Source organism: Scophthalmus maximus, chromosome 17 (assembly GCF_022379125.1).
Source record: "Scophthalmus maximus strain ysfricsl-2021 chromosome 17, ASM2237912v1, whole genome shotgun sequence".
NCBI classification, from domain to species: domain Eukaryota; kingdom Metazoa; phylum Chordata; class Actinopteri; order Pleuronectiformes; family Scophthalmidae; genus Scophthalmus; species Scophthalmus maximus.
Window position 1 is genome coordinate 9,850,189 of NC_061531.1, and position 17,172 is coordinate 9,867,360.

Below are 17,172 nucleotides of genomic sequence, written 5' to 3' on the forward strand. Positions count from 1 at the left end.
GGTGACGCATAAACCGCGAGACAAACACACGTTCTTTTATTTTTATTTTTATTTTTTTGTATCGAACAAAGATCATATACAGAATGTTTGGCATTAAGATCTTAACAATAAACCCTACAAAATATTCAAGGCACATAAGGACACGTTAAACATGCGTCAAAAAATAACAAATAAATAAATACAAAATAAATACTGATCCAATAAAATAAAAAATAGATTCCATGAGCGCATAAGAGGTCATAGAGGTCAGTCCTCAAATATTTTCAAAGAATCATGAGCTCTGAGGAGCAATTTGGCCTGTTTCCTTTTCATGAGCTTTAAGGAACAGAGACACACACGCGTTCTTGTCTTTCTGCCGGTGTGGGACACTCATTGGCACATTACATTCCCTAGCCCCTTACCCTAACCTGAACCATCACAAACAGATGCCTAACCCCAACTCTAACACTGACCTTAAAAACCAAGTCTTCATCCTCAAACAGTCCTCTGAAGTTGTAGGTTGAACTGTAGTTGAACACTTTTTTTAAATGCTGCCGTTTGCTAAAGATCATATGGACAAGACAGAAGGCAATGAGATGAATGTTTTGTGGACAGCTAAGAACCATCTCATGACCCCAACAATATATCTTGTGGTTGTGGCTTATTATCAAATTTGGGAGTCACTGTCCAAAAATGTACACATTGATGAAGTATTTTCAAGCTTTAATGTAATATATAATATTATCTGTTATATTAGTTATTATTTGGGTCATTAATATGCAGAGACATAACTTTTACTTTTTTGATACTGTTGATAATCCTTCTGTACTTTTATTCAAGATTGATTTAAATTGTGAAACTTGAACTTGTAATGGAATAATTCTATATTTTTGTAGTAAAGGATCTAAATACTTCATCCCCCTTGAAAATGTCTCTCTCTCACAAAATATGTTGTTATGGAAGTATGGGGACTTTTCAAATGCAAATTATGATACAACAGCACGTTTTAGGCAAAGTGAGACTTACGATTTGGAAATTGAGAAAAGAGGACATGTCATCAACATACATTTTTTTATTATGGGTCTAAACACTTATTTATACTCTGTGTGCTTTGGAACAAATGCAAAGAACCAACAATCTTCTTACAATACAAACAAGATGAGACATTATCAGACATTAGTGACATTTAATGATGCTGTTGCCAATTGAGCTTAACAAAGAATTTCATTCCCTTGAGTCCTCGGGTGCACAATTCAGATGGTAAAGCAAAAATAGAAACAAAATATATTATTGTATACGATAGTGGCAGAGAAAGACAAAACAGATTTGATCAAGACAGAATATTTAAGGCTGTTCATTACAATGCATGGAACGCATTTTGTTCCCAGGAACATACAAACAGTTTTGAGCACATGACGGCCCTTTCCATACACTTAATGCATACTAAAAAATAAATATTTCTAATAGCTCAAATAACGGTCTAACTCAAAGACACTGGCTAGAGATTTTTATAAAATGTCATAAGATTCATGAGAATTGGAAAAAAGGGAGAGTTTGTGTGTATTTCTGTGTCTGTTTGTATATTAATCTATATTAAATGCTATGACCTGTTTTCACCTGGATGGCAAAGGTCAACTCTCAGCAAAGCGAGCTGATCTCGCTCTTGCTGCAGCCCCACTTGCAGCAGGCATTAGACAGACCCACCACCACATCGCGGCCCTTGCGGTCAGCCTTGCGCAGGGCTTCCAGGATCTCTTCAGTGATGAAAGAACGCGTCTGTCTGCTAAACATGTCTTCTTGGTGGTCTCGAGAAGGTAATCTTAGATCTCTGTTCCTTTGGAGAAGACTCTCCAGCGAGTTGTGACTTAAGCCTTCAGAGGACTCATCCTGACGGGAGCTTAACAGGTCCTCTGAATCATCTGCTGAAACCAAGTTTAAAAGTTAGTTTACAACCAATCGAATGTAACATCTTTTTTTTTCAGGGTCAGTACATAGCTCAATGTTCCTCTGATGACCTTGCAAATTACAAATATAGCTCCCTGTTTTGAGCATAGCCTAGATTGTGCATCTCATACAATAATGGATTTTTATTAGTCAACCGATAAAAATATATATAAAGTCAGCAGATAAAACAGATGGAAAATCAAAGGGTGATGAAGATATAGTGTCTTCGAGTCTCACCTGAGCTCCTGAGTGACCTTCTCCATCGTGAGCCCCCGCAAGTAAAGATGACTGCCCGGATGAACTCACGGCCACAGAGCTTCACCCCATATGCTGGGTCCTCCATGGGCTGAACCCCAGCCACCAGCAGACACACAGCAAGAACCACACCTTTCCACATATCCCAAGGAAATTAAGCTGACGAAGTGATTAGAATGACAGTAGTTTCTTTGCTTTGTGCAGCACTTAGCTTTCTGTCTCCCTGTTTGCAAGAGCTATGCCTCTCTAGGTGACCCAGGCGTGGTTTATAAAGGGGGTTGGAGCCCTGCAAGGGAGACATACCTAGTGCGTATGCAGGCCTTCTCTGAGAGAAGAACAGATTCGAAAGACAGATACAGTCAGTGACCTTTATGGAGACAAAAAGCTGACCAAAGGTGGCATAATTAATGAATATATCAGAGGCCTCTATGATAATAGTGTTTCAGCATGTGAAGCACTTTTGGAACCTTCAGTGTCCCTAAATATAATGACTTCTTTAGATCTCATTTACATTTAATATGTAAAACAATGAACAGTGCTGGGTCATGTAGTGATTTTGGAAAGCATAATTTCATTGTAACAATTTTCCACAGGGAAACTTACATTTGCAGATATATAAATGCTGTGGTCCAAAAAATCCAATTGTGAAATAAATTACATCTGACACCGTCTGCTGGCACAATGAATGGGTTATAGAGATACTCACATAGAGCTACTGAATCCCACAACAAGAGCATTATAAATTGGAATGTATTTCAAAAATAAAAGTTATAAAATATATGGTAATATGACACAGAGACCTTTCAGGCCTTATTACACATGTAACCATGAATTCCCTTGATAAGATTTAACACTCACAGACACCACTACAGCGATATATTTAAGCCAATGTGATTGATATTATAATTATATACACCAGCTTTGCCATTTTGATTCCACACATGACCCTGTAAAACTTCCATATGTATAATTTTCCTTTTCTCTTGAAAATTATTTATTCCAACATCTCTTTTCCAAAGGGTGAACTGAGACAGTACCAGTGACATTTTCAAAGTCAGATAACATAGAAGTCCTATTATGAGTCAGACTAAAATAAAACACATTTTATCTGTGTATCCACATTGCCAAAGGTCGCCCATTTGGGAAATTACAATGGGGATGATGAATTTGTAATTAATGTGAAGATAACATGCAAACAAAATGGCCTTTTAGGATGGTGTTTCACCCTTATACTAGTTAACGCGGTGTCAAAGAAGTGTGAAGGTCATAGGAGCAATATCAAAATGCTATGGACCTTTCCTCCCCTTAATAAACCCATGTTTTATGTACAATGAACACAAGATTGCACTATTTGATCCTGCATTTTCTTCCATTTGTGTTGACTTTTAAAATTAAATATTTACTACTAATAATAACAATTTCTAATAATGACCCACATAACTATTGCATCTCTGTATAAGTGACTCTGTGTCTCTCTGTATCATTTCTTCAACTGGCTATCCAGGGGTAGAATTAGCTGTTCTGTTTATACTACGGACAGCAGTTAATATAATAATGGTGAAATAGAAAACCCATTTGTATTGTGATCAGATGTAACCTATGATGTTTCATTCTTAATTTTGAAAACTGTTTGATCTTTCACTGAAAATGCTTGGTTTCAGAGTATCAATATCAACCACACAGTTGTTCCACCAATGATAAATACATGTAGTATTTGTATAGCTCAATTTTAGATTGTTTTACTGTGACAATATAAAATAATGAACGACAGAATGATTACTTTCACTGCCATAAATCCGTGATAGACAGGAATTTTCCACAAATGGGCGTGGAATGCTTTGTAGTAAAAAAAAAAGAAGACTGTCCCTGTGGCTTTAAGACAATTTGGCAGCGTTCAGCCAATCAGAGCAACGACGGGGGAGGGAAGGGTGCGGGTGGGTAGCAACAGTTGCCCTGGTGAGGACGAAGCGCCATAGCCACGGTAGCCCTGGCGACAAGAACCCAGCAACGAGAATCAACAACAACAACTGAATCGCCATAAAAATAAAAGAAGACATTTTACCGGTGGGGAAATACACACGTGGAACGAGAGGTGACGCTTTTAACATATAGGAAATATTTTATGTCCGTTAACGATTCAACTGAATTGGGCTATTGCTTTCCCCCCCTTGTTGTTTCAGTAGCCATAACAGGCATCTGCATCCCACTGTTAGCTGAGGTTAGCCTGCGAGCTAGTCGTCGTATTGATAATCAGCCGAGTCCGTCTCTCGATTGGGGTAGTTTGTGGCCGCTTCTCATTCGGGTGACAGCGAATTGTGCCTGCTATGACGACGCAGCCACAGATGCATAGTCAAGCAGGCCGTTGTTATGGCGATGTCAAATGCAAAGGGTACAAAATGGCGGTTGTTGTAGAGACCAGCTAGCTTGCTGCCCGTGTTACCTCGCTAGGTAGCTAGCACCAGCGCTGTCACGACCGGCTTGCGCTCGCGCGCTTACAGTTAGCAGAGGGGGTTAGTCCTGACAGATGCTCGTTTTTTGTTCACGGTATTTTAAGTGCAGTCTGTGGCGGTTCAACACATAACGCGGTTCTTCCCATGGCCGCGTCAGCACAGAAATCAAATCTCTGGGTGCATAAGCGTGAACTGCCCGAAAGGGAGGCCACTGTGGGACAGTCAAGTTAAAAGTGTAACTACTCGAGACAGTTTTTGTGTCAGTGGCGAGGCATGCACACCGTTTGAGCAATCTTCGGCAAAGGAAATGTCCACCACCACAATAGAAAGTTGAGAAAGCTGCGGCAGGCGGCGGACATTTGACATTCAGGAAGAGCGACGAAGAAGAAGGGTGTTGTGCAGGTGCTTTGCAGGTCCGAGTTGAGTTGAACCCATTTCACTGCTTTGTCACACGAGCAACATCATATCTTCACAACAATAGTTATTGTTGCCCGTTTAATTACAAAAGTAAAAATCAAAGCACGGATTATAATAAAGCATTCCCGACGATCAGAGAAAAGATGCACTAAAGTGTACGAGTTAATGTCAAGGTGGACATGTCATCTTTTCATAATTGTGCGTGGCAGAGAGCATAAGAACACAATGCACTACAATATTTCTGCTATGTCTTAAGGGATTTTTCCACTGATATAACTTTACTCATGAAGGCCAATAGGTTGTGCGATCACATTACAGGTAATGAGACACCAAAATGCTTGTTGCCGTCATGGCTCCTCCCCCACACATTAGCTGCACCGCCAGCAGGTCAGTTACAGATGTCCTTAAAGAAACAGCCCTCTTACTCATTAACTCACATCAAGGCAACAAATGACAATGAAGAAATGTCTCTCAGATGTAAGCTGTTGATTACAGATTGATGTGACCAGAAAAACGAAAAGCAGAATTAGAGATTAGATCTGCATCTGATGTCGATCACTGTTTTCCACTAGAACTTTTAATGGATCCTACAACAACATCACTCATCCCATGTCCGGTTGTTACCCATGTAATTTTACAACTTCGGGTCCTTACTTCAAAATATATTATAACTTTGAACTTCTAGTTACACATAAAAAAAATATTTGATTACAAACTGTGATTTGTTACATTTTATTCTGCTTTGTTGTCCAAAATGGAGGATTGTACCCCTCTTACCCCTTTGTGCTTTGCCTGCAAATAATATGAGGCAACTGCAACCAAATAGATACTGGAAACAAACTGTCACTGTTGACCAAATCAAGACCATCTTTATTATTCATAACAGATGCTAAATTAGTTGTGTTTCTTTTTCCTAGGGTGATTCCCAGCTCTTGTAATGGCCACCTCAGGCTACATAGGTGAGATCCAGCCGGCAGCCCAATCCCAGGGGCCTGGTATTACTGTCACACCGGGGCAACCTGACGCCAGCTCCACCCCTGCAACTGCCCCTCAGTTTCTGGCTGAGATTCAGACTGCTGTGGCTACTCCTACTGTTGTCACAGCCACAGGCCAAACTACTCCCACTGAACAAGAAACTTCCATCGCCACTCAGAAGCCTGCCGCTAGTAGTCAAGCTCAGTCCACGGCACAGGCCCAGTCGTCTCAGACTCAGTATGTGACTGCAGAAATCCAGGGCTCCCCAACACAGTCTGGAAATGCTCAATGCACCCCTCAGTACATCGTTGTTACAGTCACAGGTAAACCACCAACATCACTAACTATAATATTTATTCGGCACTTTCATAGGCCAGGTCAGTTTGGTAATTATACATGCATAGAAGCAGCGTGTCACATAATCCATATTTTAATCCATTATTGGTTACTCCTCATAACATTGGGAGTTGCTTAAAGACTTTTGTCATGCAAAGTGATTGTTCTCAAATGTCTTTCAGTAATTTTCACACATTATGTGCCTTTCAAAAAGTCAAATTTGACATTTTTCAATAATGAAGGGGCACTGGATTGTTATTGTATAGAACTTTTACATATTCAAATGTAAATTTCTTTATACATATCCTTGTTCTTTGTTTGTTGTTGGCAACTTAGACTATCGTGTCTGAAAAAAATACAACTAGTAATGTATTTACATCTCTGGCAGCAAATCATCTACTACATTAAAGCAAAAATAATCACGCAGCTTAAGAGGGTACTTACATTCACACTCGTTGTCCTTCAGAGGGCTCCCTCCACTCAAGTGACAGTGTGTCGGACTCTAGTCCCCCTCCAGCTGTGGTGCAGACAGGAGTTCCCACACACGTTGTTCAGCAGGTACAGACGGCTCAACAGGTAAAATACACTCACTCACACGCACCCCATACATGCAAGCCTAACATAAGATGAATGTTTCCTTGAATCCTAAAACTGAATGTGTTATCTAAGCAGAGGTCCGTGGTGCAGGCCACCTCTCAGATAGCCAAGACTGAGCCAGGAACCCAGCTCAGTGTCACCAGTCTACAGCCTGTTCATATCAGCGCGGAGGTACGTTAAACACACAGTTAATAGTTGATGTTCAAATATGATGTCCGCCTATCATTTGTACTTTCAATGACTTGCACACATCTTTGGAATACAAGCAAACAACCAGTTCATCACAGTTTACATCACAACGAGGATCACATCACACCTTATAGCGTCTGCACATTTTGGTTTACTGTGAGTCGACTAATCACATTTGTGGTCGAACCTGCCTTTGCTGGCCTCCAGCTCCTCCCCACCACAGCGGTAACGGCGTTAGTCAGGGATGAATCTCCAGAAGTATTGCTGGTGTGTGCGATAGGACAGCCAGAGTGCCTGGCCTGGGCCCTGGCAGACGACATAAGAGACTGTGGTGGCGAGCTCCTCTACCTCCCCATCGATCTCCTCCTGTATTACCAGTCACTGATAAAGAAAGAGACAGGAGCCCCCCCTTCGGCCGCCAGCTAAGGCCCAGATCAGCCACCACTGCAGGTTACATCTACAACTTTCCAAGTAGGTCAGGGACACAGATGGGTTGCAGCTAAAGAGTAAAGGGAAAAGTTAATCTTTCTGTAATTAGGAACGTGTAGAGGAACTTAATGGGAAAGCTGCTCCGATCACCCAGTAATGATACTGTTAATATGGGGGAAGTAGCCGAGGAGGGATTTATTCTGTGTTTGTGTGTATGTGTGTGTGTTTGTGTGTGCTCCTAGGTCCAGCAGCAGCTCACACCAGTGCCAGTCCAACATGTTTACACCAATCAAGTGCAGTATGTGGAAGGAGGAGACACCAACTACACCACCAGCACAATGTTAGAATAAAACTACATCCATCATTTTCTAACATAATATGTCCAGACAGAACTTTTCTAATTTTCTAACACATTTCATGTCTTTTATCTAGTCGCTCCAGCACCTTTTCTTACACTGACACGCCCCTGTACACCCAGACCACATCCGCCCAGTATTATGAAGGTCAGCCAACTTCGGGCTCGCAGGCCTCTACCCCTGGTACTCCTCTAACCGTCTCTGTGACTGCTGGAACCACAGGGGGTGTGTCCATGTTTGTGGCCCAGCCCACCAGTGCAGCAGGGGGAGGGGCCACAGTGGTGACCACAGGTGGCACCACCAACGGGGCAGGGGATGGGGCAGGCACCAATGGTGGCACAGCAGGCAGCTATGTGATCCAGGGGGGTTACATGCTGGGCAGCACCAGCGGAGGGGCGGCTGGCAACAGTCAGAACTACTCACACACCGCCCGCGCCTCCCCAGCCACTGTGAGTATTACAGAGGGCGAGGAGGGTAGCGTGCCGTCGGCAGACAAGAAGGTATGCAGAGGCGCCATGCGCAGGAATTTTTATTCTCGTTTTGTTCTCATTCCACACAACCGTTTGGTGGCGCACACTGGCTTGACATCAAAGTAGAGTAGTCAAGTGGAAAGCACAATTAAAAATATGTAGATTTGTTTGAGCTGCAGTCAATATAATAATGCAACCGCTATTGATCACAATAGGACATCTTACAGAATTTTTAACTGTGATTTCCTCCTCATATAAAACAAAACCATGACCTCATCATATTCATATCAGTAGCGTGCATGTGAAGAGGGGCATTGTTGATTTGCCTGAAATGCCCCAGCATTATATTTTTTTCATCTCAGAAATTCATCATATAGAACGCATATGATAATGGTAAACAACCTGTTTGGCAAACATCCCATCAGTATCCCGGGTCATTTATTCATTGCATACCAAAGTTGTATGCCACGGCACGCAAACAAATGTTTCTGTGTTTTCGTTCCTGAATGATCAACAAACCGTGAATGTGAATGGAATTTTGTTTGTGTGTTTGTATAAATTATTGATCACAAAGCTGTGTTATGCTGATAAATGTGTGTTATGTGTTTGCACACATACTTGTACTTTTGTGCACCGACAGTGTGTTGAGGTGTGTTTGTCTGTTTCTGTCTATTAGCTTTGCTAACTGCACCAGCTATTTCTTTTTTTTCTCTGCCTGCGTGTCAGGTACAGTGGTTGCTGGACAACTATGAGACAGCTGAAGGAGTGAGTCTGCCACGTTCCACCCTCTACTGCCACTATCTCCTGCACTGCCAGGAGCAAAAGCTGGAGCCTGTTAATGCTGCCTCTTTCGGGAAACTCATCAGATCTGTGTTCATGGGGCTGCGAACACGACGCCTGGGCACAAGGTAAGATGGGTCATCAGCGAGCAGGCAAGGGAGGGGAGAGTTTGGAAGCAAGACCGACTTTTTCAGAAACATTTGGTTATACATTTGTCAAATGAATCACACGGAATGTTGTTAATTATATTTCCTTAAATTAAACTCCTAGATTTTGAAATCGGCTTGTACTGATACAATGTATGTGTCTTTTGGAAGAGTACTTTCATTTTGTAAAGACAACAAACTCTTTCCTCTCACACCCCTTTGTTTTTCCCTCTATAGACTTAGTATCTTTTAATGTAAAAAAATGTTTTGTCTGACCGACAGGGGAAATTCGAAATACCACTACTATGGGCTGAGGATCAAGGCGGGTTCATCTCTTCTCCGTCTGATGGAGGACCAGCAACATCTGGCCATGAGGCAGCAGCCCTTCTCACAGAAACAGAGGTGCACACATAAATAAATGTCCCTGTACACTCAAACACCAATGGTTACACCACTGTAACAATTTCTCTGTTTTCCGTTGTTGCATCTTTAACTATTTCCTTTTATACGGCTTTGTCACTGACTTATCTTTGTTTGTGTCACTCACACTATTTTCATCTTTTAAATCATCTTTAAGCAACTGTTATATGTACTTCAATACTCGTCATCTTTGTCTGGATCTGAAGGCTTTACCTTGGCTGTCTTGTGTATATACATCATTCATTTTTTTGTTCCCCCCAGGTTGAAACCTGTGCATAAAGTTGAAGGAATGACCAACGGCACAGCAGGAGCAGCAGGCCAGCAGCAGCAGCAGGGGTCAGGGCACGTGGACATCAGTACCCAGGTTCAGCAGTACCAGCAGTTCCTAGGTGTGTTCTGTAAACAAATATCTATAGGTATGAAAGTAATGGCTTGATGACTCTGATGGCCTGATGGTACGGTATTATTGAAAAAAGATGATACATTCAATATGTAGTACAACGTTATGTACATGTAGTGCTGATTACTCCCTGCATTTGTTGCCATTTCACTCGGATTTCTTGTTTCTCTGTGTTACAGATGCGTCCAGAGCTCTGCCAGAGTTCGCTGACATCGACCTCCAGGGGAAGCCTCTGCCAGAGGGCATCGAACTGGAGCACATAAAGAGCTTTCAGCTGTTGTACAGAGAACACTGTGAGGTAACCAACTGAAAGGACACTGGTTAGCTGGCTGGAACCCATTGAGTACCTTTTGAGGTTGACTTTTCAATCCAGTTGTCATTGAGTCACTGGAGGACTAATGTGAAAAGTGAGCCAGATGTGACTTTCATGGGGAATGACAATATAAACTGGAGACAAATAGGAAAGATCATATTGTGAGAAACTAAAGGCACTCGGCCAACATCGAACATAAAGTCCAGCAGTTATTCATTTTCCCCACGTTGTGTCGTTCCAGTTGATCTTCTGATACTCTGTATTTGTCTGTTTGTTCATTTACAGTCTTGTTAATGTGAAAGGTATATTTTATGTGTTCTTTCAGGCCATACTGGACGTGATGGTCAACCTGCAGTTTACCCTGGTGGAGACACTATGGAAGACCTTCTGGAGGTTCAGCCAGAACCAGGCTGGAGATGCCACATTGGCTGTGTGAGTGGTAAAGTATTAAAGGGACAACATTCAGAAACATCCTTCCGCGGCAGCAGTACTAATTTCATACAAACCGATTGTGTCTTGGCAGTCACGACGAGTCAGAGAAGCGCCTCCCTAAGTCCTGCCTGGTTTTGCTTTGCAAGTATGAGCCAGTGCTGCGCTGGAGCCGTGACTGTGACAACAGCCTGTACCAGGCCCTGGTGGAGATCCTCATCCCTGATGTGCTCAGGCCCATTCCCAGTAAGGCCCTACAATGAAAATGTATATCAATATGCACAAAACACATCGTGACTTTCCAGCTACAAAAGTTACCACACAGATAAATATTTGAATTGAAGTAATTTTTCTACTAATGATTTATCACAATGTATGATTTTAAATTTTACAATTTACAACAGCTTCCAGTCGTCATTAAAGCATACACCTACATACCTACAGGATATGCCAATATAAATATTCAAATGAGGGCTCTTCTTAAACTTCATTGTCAACTGGAAATATTTAGAATGAGAAAACAGATGTCATCTGACATTTCACAAATACAAACAATTCTACAAATTTTTATGAGAATCTTTTTTTTTTGGTTGAAACTTTTGGACCAATGGACTAGCTCTGCAATAAAAGAGCAGACCATTTTTAATGCAGAAGAGCAGACAATGGTATTTACACTGATTTTGATTAAACATTGAATATTACTTCTATACTGCTATGAGGAAGAATATTTCTTTTAACCCTCCAGCACTATTCCCACAGAAAATGTGTTCTTGTCCTGGGCCTTTGTCTTCCATGTAGATATAAATCACATTGGAAACCTGGTTATGCATATATATATAGTACATGGCCAAGAAATCTATGTATCCAGCAAACACTCAACCATGTGAACCAGGCGTCTGATAATCATTTACCCATGTACATTCTCAGGGAATAAGAAAAGCGAAACATACTCTGAAATGACCAGTATTAAACTTGTCGACTTGTGAAACTTGTCTCTACCTTACTTCCTCCTGCCCCCAGGTGCCTTAACTCAAGCAATCCGCAACTTTGCCAAGAGCCTGGAGAGCTGGCTGACCAATGCCATGATGAACATCCCAGAGGAAATGGTCCGCATCAAGGTACACTCCCCTTGCTTTAGCTTCAGTCGTGGAGAAAATGCTCCTTCTGCTGGGACCTCCCTGCCCTTGTGGTACGGAGAGCACACATCCCCACCTTTCCATGAGCTTTCAGCTAAAGATCTTCTCTCCTAATAGTTGGGTTGTGGCTGAGCTTGACTAAGTGGCCTGCCTGAACTAACACTAATGCTCAATTTATTGATATCTGACTCACCATTTTACCCCTTGTGCTTTTTGCAGGTAACGTCAGCCAATGCATTTGCCCAGACACTGCGTCGCTACACCAGTCTGAACCACCTCGCCCAGGCGGCCCGCGCTGTCCTCCAGAACACGGCTCAGATCAGCCAGATGCTCTCCGACCTAAACCGCGTCGACTTTGCTAATGTCCAGGTTAGTTTGCTCTCTGAACGCTGTGTGCTGGCAGCGTTCATGTCACCCCACATGGATTTCAGTGTTTGTGATTGAGGGAAATAGCCTGTGGTCTCGATGAGGTTTCAGATGTTACACGTTCAGTTACTGTGGCAACCATCTATTTTTTTGTAACGTCCCTCCTCAGGAAATGTAAAACAAGCCCTCTGTGTTGTTTCTCAGAAACCTTTTTGGGTTCCTTCAGGGACTTAAGCTGCTAGCATGTAACTTTTTGTGCAAGGACTTTACCCTCAGTCCTCTGATTTAATGAAAGCCTGACTAAACATTAAGACACCCTGCTGCACTTTACTGATGCGACTAATGCCACATGTGAGCCTCTCACTGACACGTTGCCCTCATCCTGTCTGTCCCTTGCAGGAGCAGGCCTCGTGGGTGTGCCGGTGTGAAGACCGTGTTGTCCAGCGGTTGGAGCAGGATTTCAAGCTGACCCTTCAGCAGCAGAACTCCCTGGAGCAGTGGGCTGCATGGCTGGACGGCGTGGTGTCCCAGGTCCTGAAGCCCTACCAGCAAAGCCCTGCCTTCCCTAAGGCAGCAAAGCTCTTCCTGCTCAAGTGGTCCTTTTACAGGTGTGATGGCAGAGCAGTTTGAGGGACATTGGCATGTTAGAAGGGTATTGAAATGTTACGGCCAAGCAGTTTATGAGGAGTCATTGACCACTGATACATGTTCAACTTATCCTTCATCTTATGCTGTATGTGAGTTTGTATTAATGATTCTCAACATTTGCATTCCCCCAATGAGCCCCAGCGGAAAGGTTCAAGAAAGTGTCCAAACTTCAGTGCATGTCTGAGAGCAGCTTTTGAAATGTGACAATAATGAAGGAGTGTGTGTATGCAGCGCCATACTTGTTTTATTTTTCAAAAAATACTACAGCTCCTCATGCAAGGCTCACAGAATGGCCACTTACATTTGACTTTGTTGTCTTTGTTGATGCTCTGAGTGTCAGCCACAAGCTTTTCTCACTACATCAAGTCCCTAAAACCACAAAAGAGAATGGCATGAAATGTGTTATCCTGAGATATAAGTCAAATTAAATCCTGACCAGAGTTTATTATCTTTAGGTAAGCGATTATCTAATTAATCAATTACTTGATCGCGAGAACATTTACAAATTTATTTTATTTAACATTCTCTGGTTCCAGCTCCTTAAATGTGATCATTTGCTGTTTTGTGACAAAATTAATGTCTTAAATTTTTGGACTGTTGGTTGGACAAAACAGGCGCACTGAAGACATCACAATGGGCTCTGAGAATGGTTAATGTATTTCTGCCAATTTTTTTCAATATTTCATAGACTAAACAATTAATTGAGAAACACATTAGCAGATGAATCGATTGTGAAAACTGTTGTTAGTTGCAGCCCTGCAAACAAAGTGGCCACCACCATTTTAAGCATCTGTTCAGCTGCACATTTTCAGCAGAAGTAAAGGATTCGAGGTAAACAAGTGACTAAGATGGAACATCGAAATCAGAAGTGAAATGACTCATACTTGAAACTTTGTCGCTGTGAGAACGCTGAGCACTTCCTTTTTGTGGTTAGAGAAGTGATATAGTTACAGAAAACATGCATTACTGTTTCTTCATTCCCGCCACCTCTGCTCTCCAGTTCCATGGTGATCAGGGACTTGACCCTGCGGAGTGCAGCCAGTTTTGGCTCCTTTCACCTGATCCGCCTGCTGTATGATGAGTACATGTACTACCTGATAGAGCATAGAGTGGCCCAGGCCAAGGGAGAGACACCCATTGCTGTCATGGGAGAGGTACCATCTCACACACATGGAATATAAAATAAACACCGTAAGCCATGTTTACAGCACTTACACATTTCCTTCTTGCCCTTAGTTTGCCAGTTTAGGCCGGAGTCTAAGCCAGCTGGATCCTGACAAAGGTACGTCCACTCTGCACCGTAACTCAGACTATATACAGTCATGTTCCGAGCACAGTTTGTAACCAGCTCCTTTACCCTTGTCTATGACAGAAGAGGAAGAGGAGGAGGAAGAGGAGAGTGATGAGGAGGGCCAGGAGCTGTCCCTCCCTTCAGATGGGGCCATGCTGGGAGAGGAGTCTTTGGAGCCGCCTGCCAAGCTGGCCAGAATGGACCAGAGAGTCCTCTTCACCACCGGATCAGCTGACAACTAACCGCAGAGTAACACCGCTAGACGTGTTTTGATTATATTGATCATACACACAAATATATGTACAAAGAACACTAATTTATACACTTGACAAATATATGTATATAGATCTTGTAAATGGGTGTGCACACACACTACATACTGTAACTGTTCCACTAGTTTACACACACGAACACACACACACATACAGTACATAATCCAACAACACTTGTTCAGTAAATGCTGCTGCCTGAATGGCACAACTACCTGTTGGCACCATTGATTCAACACAAAATCATTGACATTGCAATAGGATCTGTTTTCAAAAAACCACACTCTCAATGCAAAGAGAAACGCTGAGGAAAGATTTCAACCCTCAGTTGTATGGATTTGTAAAAATGAACTTAAGCCAGGCACGTGTTGTTGTTTTGTTTTGCTTTGTTTTTTCTCATTACATTGCAACGTGTAGCCTCGCTGAGAAACGTCTGCTCACTCTAGATCCTCCTGAACCTGTCACTGCCGTATCGAAGTGATCTTGAAAATACTGTGATGTGTGTGTGTAAACGTAAATTCATCAGGGGGTGGGGGGCTTTCATAGTAAGTGGTTGCAGAAATGTTTTTTTTTCTCCTTATTTATTCAGAAGGGAAAACACATTTGTAAAAGACAGCATGTATTTTGGATTGTGTGTGCGTGTGCGCGCGTGTGTGTTAGTTAAAGTGTCTGTCTGGTTGTGTGATTGTGAGTCTTGCCAAGTGTGTCTGATTTCCTCTGTAGATATTTTCCGGGACATCCAAATGTTCTTGATTTCCGTTTTTATTTTACCGCCTGTAAAGAAAACGTGGTCGTGCTCTCGGAGTGCCTGTCGCAGCTGCTACACACACTTGTAAAGATAAAGCTACAGCTGCGGATTAGGTGGCTCTCATTAGTTGCTGCAAAAAAATCCTTTCTCTTCTATCTAACATCTAGTTCCAAGAGAGAGGTACTGTATGTGTCATATATTTTAAGTGCTTCATTCCTGTCCATCCAGTAATTTTACTGTGTTGCCTCATTATTCCTTTGAAATATCATTTTCTTGCCTTATTTCAGTACATTTTTTCCACGTGTGTGCCAAACCTGTTACCTTTGATCCTCGACCCCTGTCATTTATACATTTTTCTCTGTATGTTTTGAGGAGGACTGTGCCTGAGTAAGAACGGCGATAAACTTATATTCTACTGTATATTTATCCACTATTTTTGATTTATGTTGTCACTAAGTGAACCTCTCGTGCCGTGTATGGTGCTGTGTTGTCACACATTGTAATCAAACCTCTGTGTGCATTATTGATTTGTGGTTGTACGCTCAGTTATCAATCCTCTTTTGTACCTTTTTGACTTTCCCACAAAGCCTGCCTCTTTGCACACATTGACTGTTGTCTTTAACGCTCCGAGAGAGTGAATCTGATGGGTTTTTTTCTCCTTTTCTTTTAAGTGGTTTATTTTTTGATTGGTTAGTGTGCAGGTGTCAGCTTTCACAGCACACTCAGTGTGGTTCAGAGATGTCGGTGCGAGGTGAAATATCTGCTGGCTCTTTCTGCAGTTTCTCCGGAGACTCGACTCCCTCGTGCGTCTCACTCTCTCTCAGTTGCGCGCTCCTGCCAATGGCTTTGTTTTGCTTCAAACATCCATATTCTTAAACACTGTTCATCGAGATTGCTTGTTGCAAACATGTCTCTTTTTGGGGGGGGGGGGGGATTTGAAATACACACTCTTTTAAATAGCTGCGGTGCACGTCATGGCCAGCCTCAAACCAGCACATCATCCTTATGGAGTCTGACACTACCACCGCTAAGAACATATCACTCCAGTCTTTCTAATGTCCCACAGCGTCAAGGATGGCCATTGTTTACCCAGTGAGAAAAATGTTCAGTCAGTCATTTATTTATTTTTTCTTTCTTATGTACAAAACAAATTGAGAAAAAAAAAAAATGTTCAGTGGCAGTGTTTTATGAATTTGGTCTGCTCTAAGTATGACTGTGCCTTTGGAGGTGGTAGAATGCAATTCAGATGTTTTTAATTTTAAAGATATAAATTAAAGAATTTTTAAAATTGCACTTGCTTCCCCTGTTGTAGATTTCTTTTCTCGCGGGTGTTTGTCCGATCTTTAGGTACAGTAGTGTCTTAATATCCATGCGTGTGTTAATCTTTGGGGCTGACACATGGGCAGGGATCTTCATTTTGCTCTTTCATTTGATAAATATATTGTGACTTCCTGGGTTGTTCTCACATTTGTCTGTGGCCGCTCTTAATGTAATTGACCAAAGAAGACGGTGGAACAGACACCACACACACATTCAGTCTGTTGTATGGGGGGTTAGGGTCGGCTTGCTGGTCCTGCGAGACAAACAGATTTGATTTTATTTTCAGTTTGAACTGTCAAATTTGAATACTGAATATATCTGATACAAGTTTACAACTTTTGAAAAAAGTATAGAATGTTTAAAGTATCCACAGTAACAGATTTTTGATTTATCTTGAGTGATCATTCAGCTTCCTAAAAAATAAATTGAAAAAAAGATGAATGATCAAAAATGGGCGTTAGTGACATCTGGTGGTCTGATAACGACAGACAACATTATTTGTAAATGCA

General features: G+C 42.0%; 2 protein-coding genes across 10 annotated transcripts; one reads left to right on the forward strand and one right to left on the reverse strand.

The window, feature by feature from the left end:
• Position 1: 1 nt before the first annotated feature.
• On the reverse strand, positions 2 to 7,504 carry rln3a (relaxin 3a). 3 transcript variants are annotated; one of them, XM_035615581.2, is made up of 3 exons: positions 6,801 to 7,504; positions 2,161 to 2,337; positions 2 to 1,901 (listed from the first exon to the last, which is right to left on the reverse strand). In XM_035615581.2, the coding sequence occupies exons 2-3, from the start codon at positions 2,318 to 2,320 to the stop codon at positions 1,618 to 1,620; spliced, it is 444 nt and encodes a 147-aa protein (XP_035471474.1). In that variant the 5' UTR covers positions 2,321 to 2,337; positions 6,801 to 7,504; the 3' UTR covers positions 2 to 1,617. The 3 variants fall into 3 exon arrangements, with proteins under 3 accessions (XP_035471474.1, XP_035471473.1, XP_035471475.1); XM_035615580.2 differs by lacking the exon at positions 6,801 to 7,504 and having other exon boundaries at positions 2,161 to 4,267; XM_035615582.2 differs by lacking the exon at positions 6,801 to 7,504 and having other exon boundaries at positions 2 to 1,898; positions 2,161 to 4,128.
• rfx1a (regulatory factor X, 1a (influences HLA class II expression)) lies at positions 4,107 to 16,636 on the forward strand. 7 transcript variants are annotated; one of them, XM_035615561.2, is made up of 18 exons: positions 4,107 to 4,242; positions 5,963 to 6,343; positions 6,823 to 6,932; positions 7,029 to 7,124; positions 7,814 to 7,911; positions 8,004 to 8,427; positions 9,124 to 9,305; positions 9,606 to 9,725; positions 10,005 to 10,132; positions 10,323 to 10,441; positions 10,782 to 10,888; positions 10,980 to 11,131; positions 11,906 to 12,003; positions 12,241 to 12,390; positions 12,787 to 12,995; positions 14,036 to 14,189; positions 14,272 to 14,317; positions 14,408 to 16,636. In XM_035615561.2, exons 2-18 carry the CDS (start codon positions 5,983 to 5,985, stop codon positions 14,566 to 14,568), a joined length of 2,715 nt encoding a protein of 904 aa, XP_035471454.1. In that variant the 5' UTR covers positions 4,107 to 4,242; positions 5,963 to 5,982; the 3' UTR covers positions 14,569 to 16,636. The 7 variants fall into 7 exon arrangements, with proteins under 7 accessions (XP_035471454.1, XP_035471453.1, XP_035471456.1 ...); XM_035615560.2 differs by having other exon boundaries at positions 4,130 to 4,270; XM_035615563.2 differs by having other exon boundaries at positions 4,130 to 4,270; positions 9,130 to 9,305.
• Positions 16,637 to 17,172: the final 536 nt, after the last annotated feature.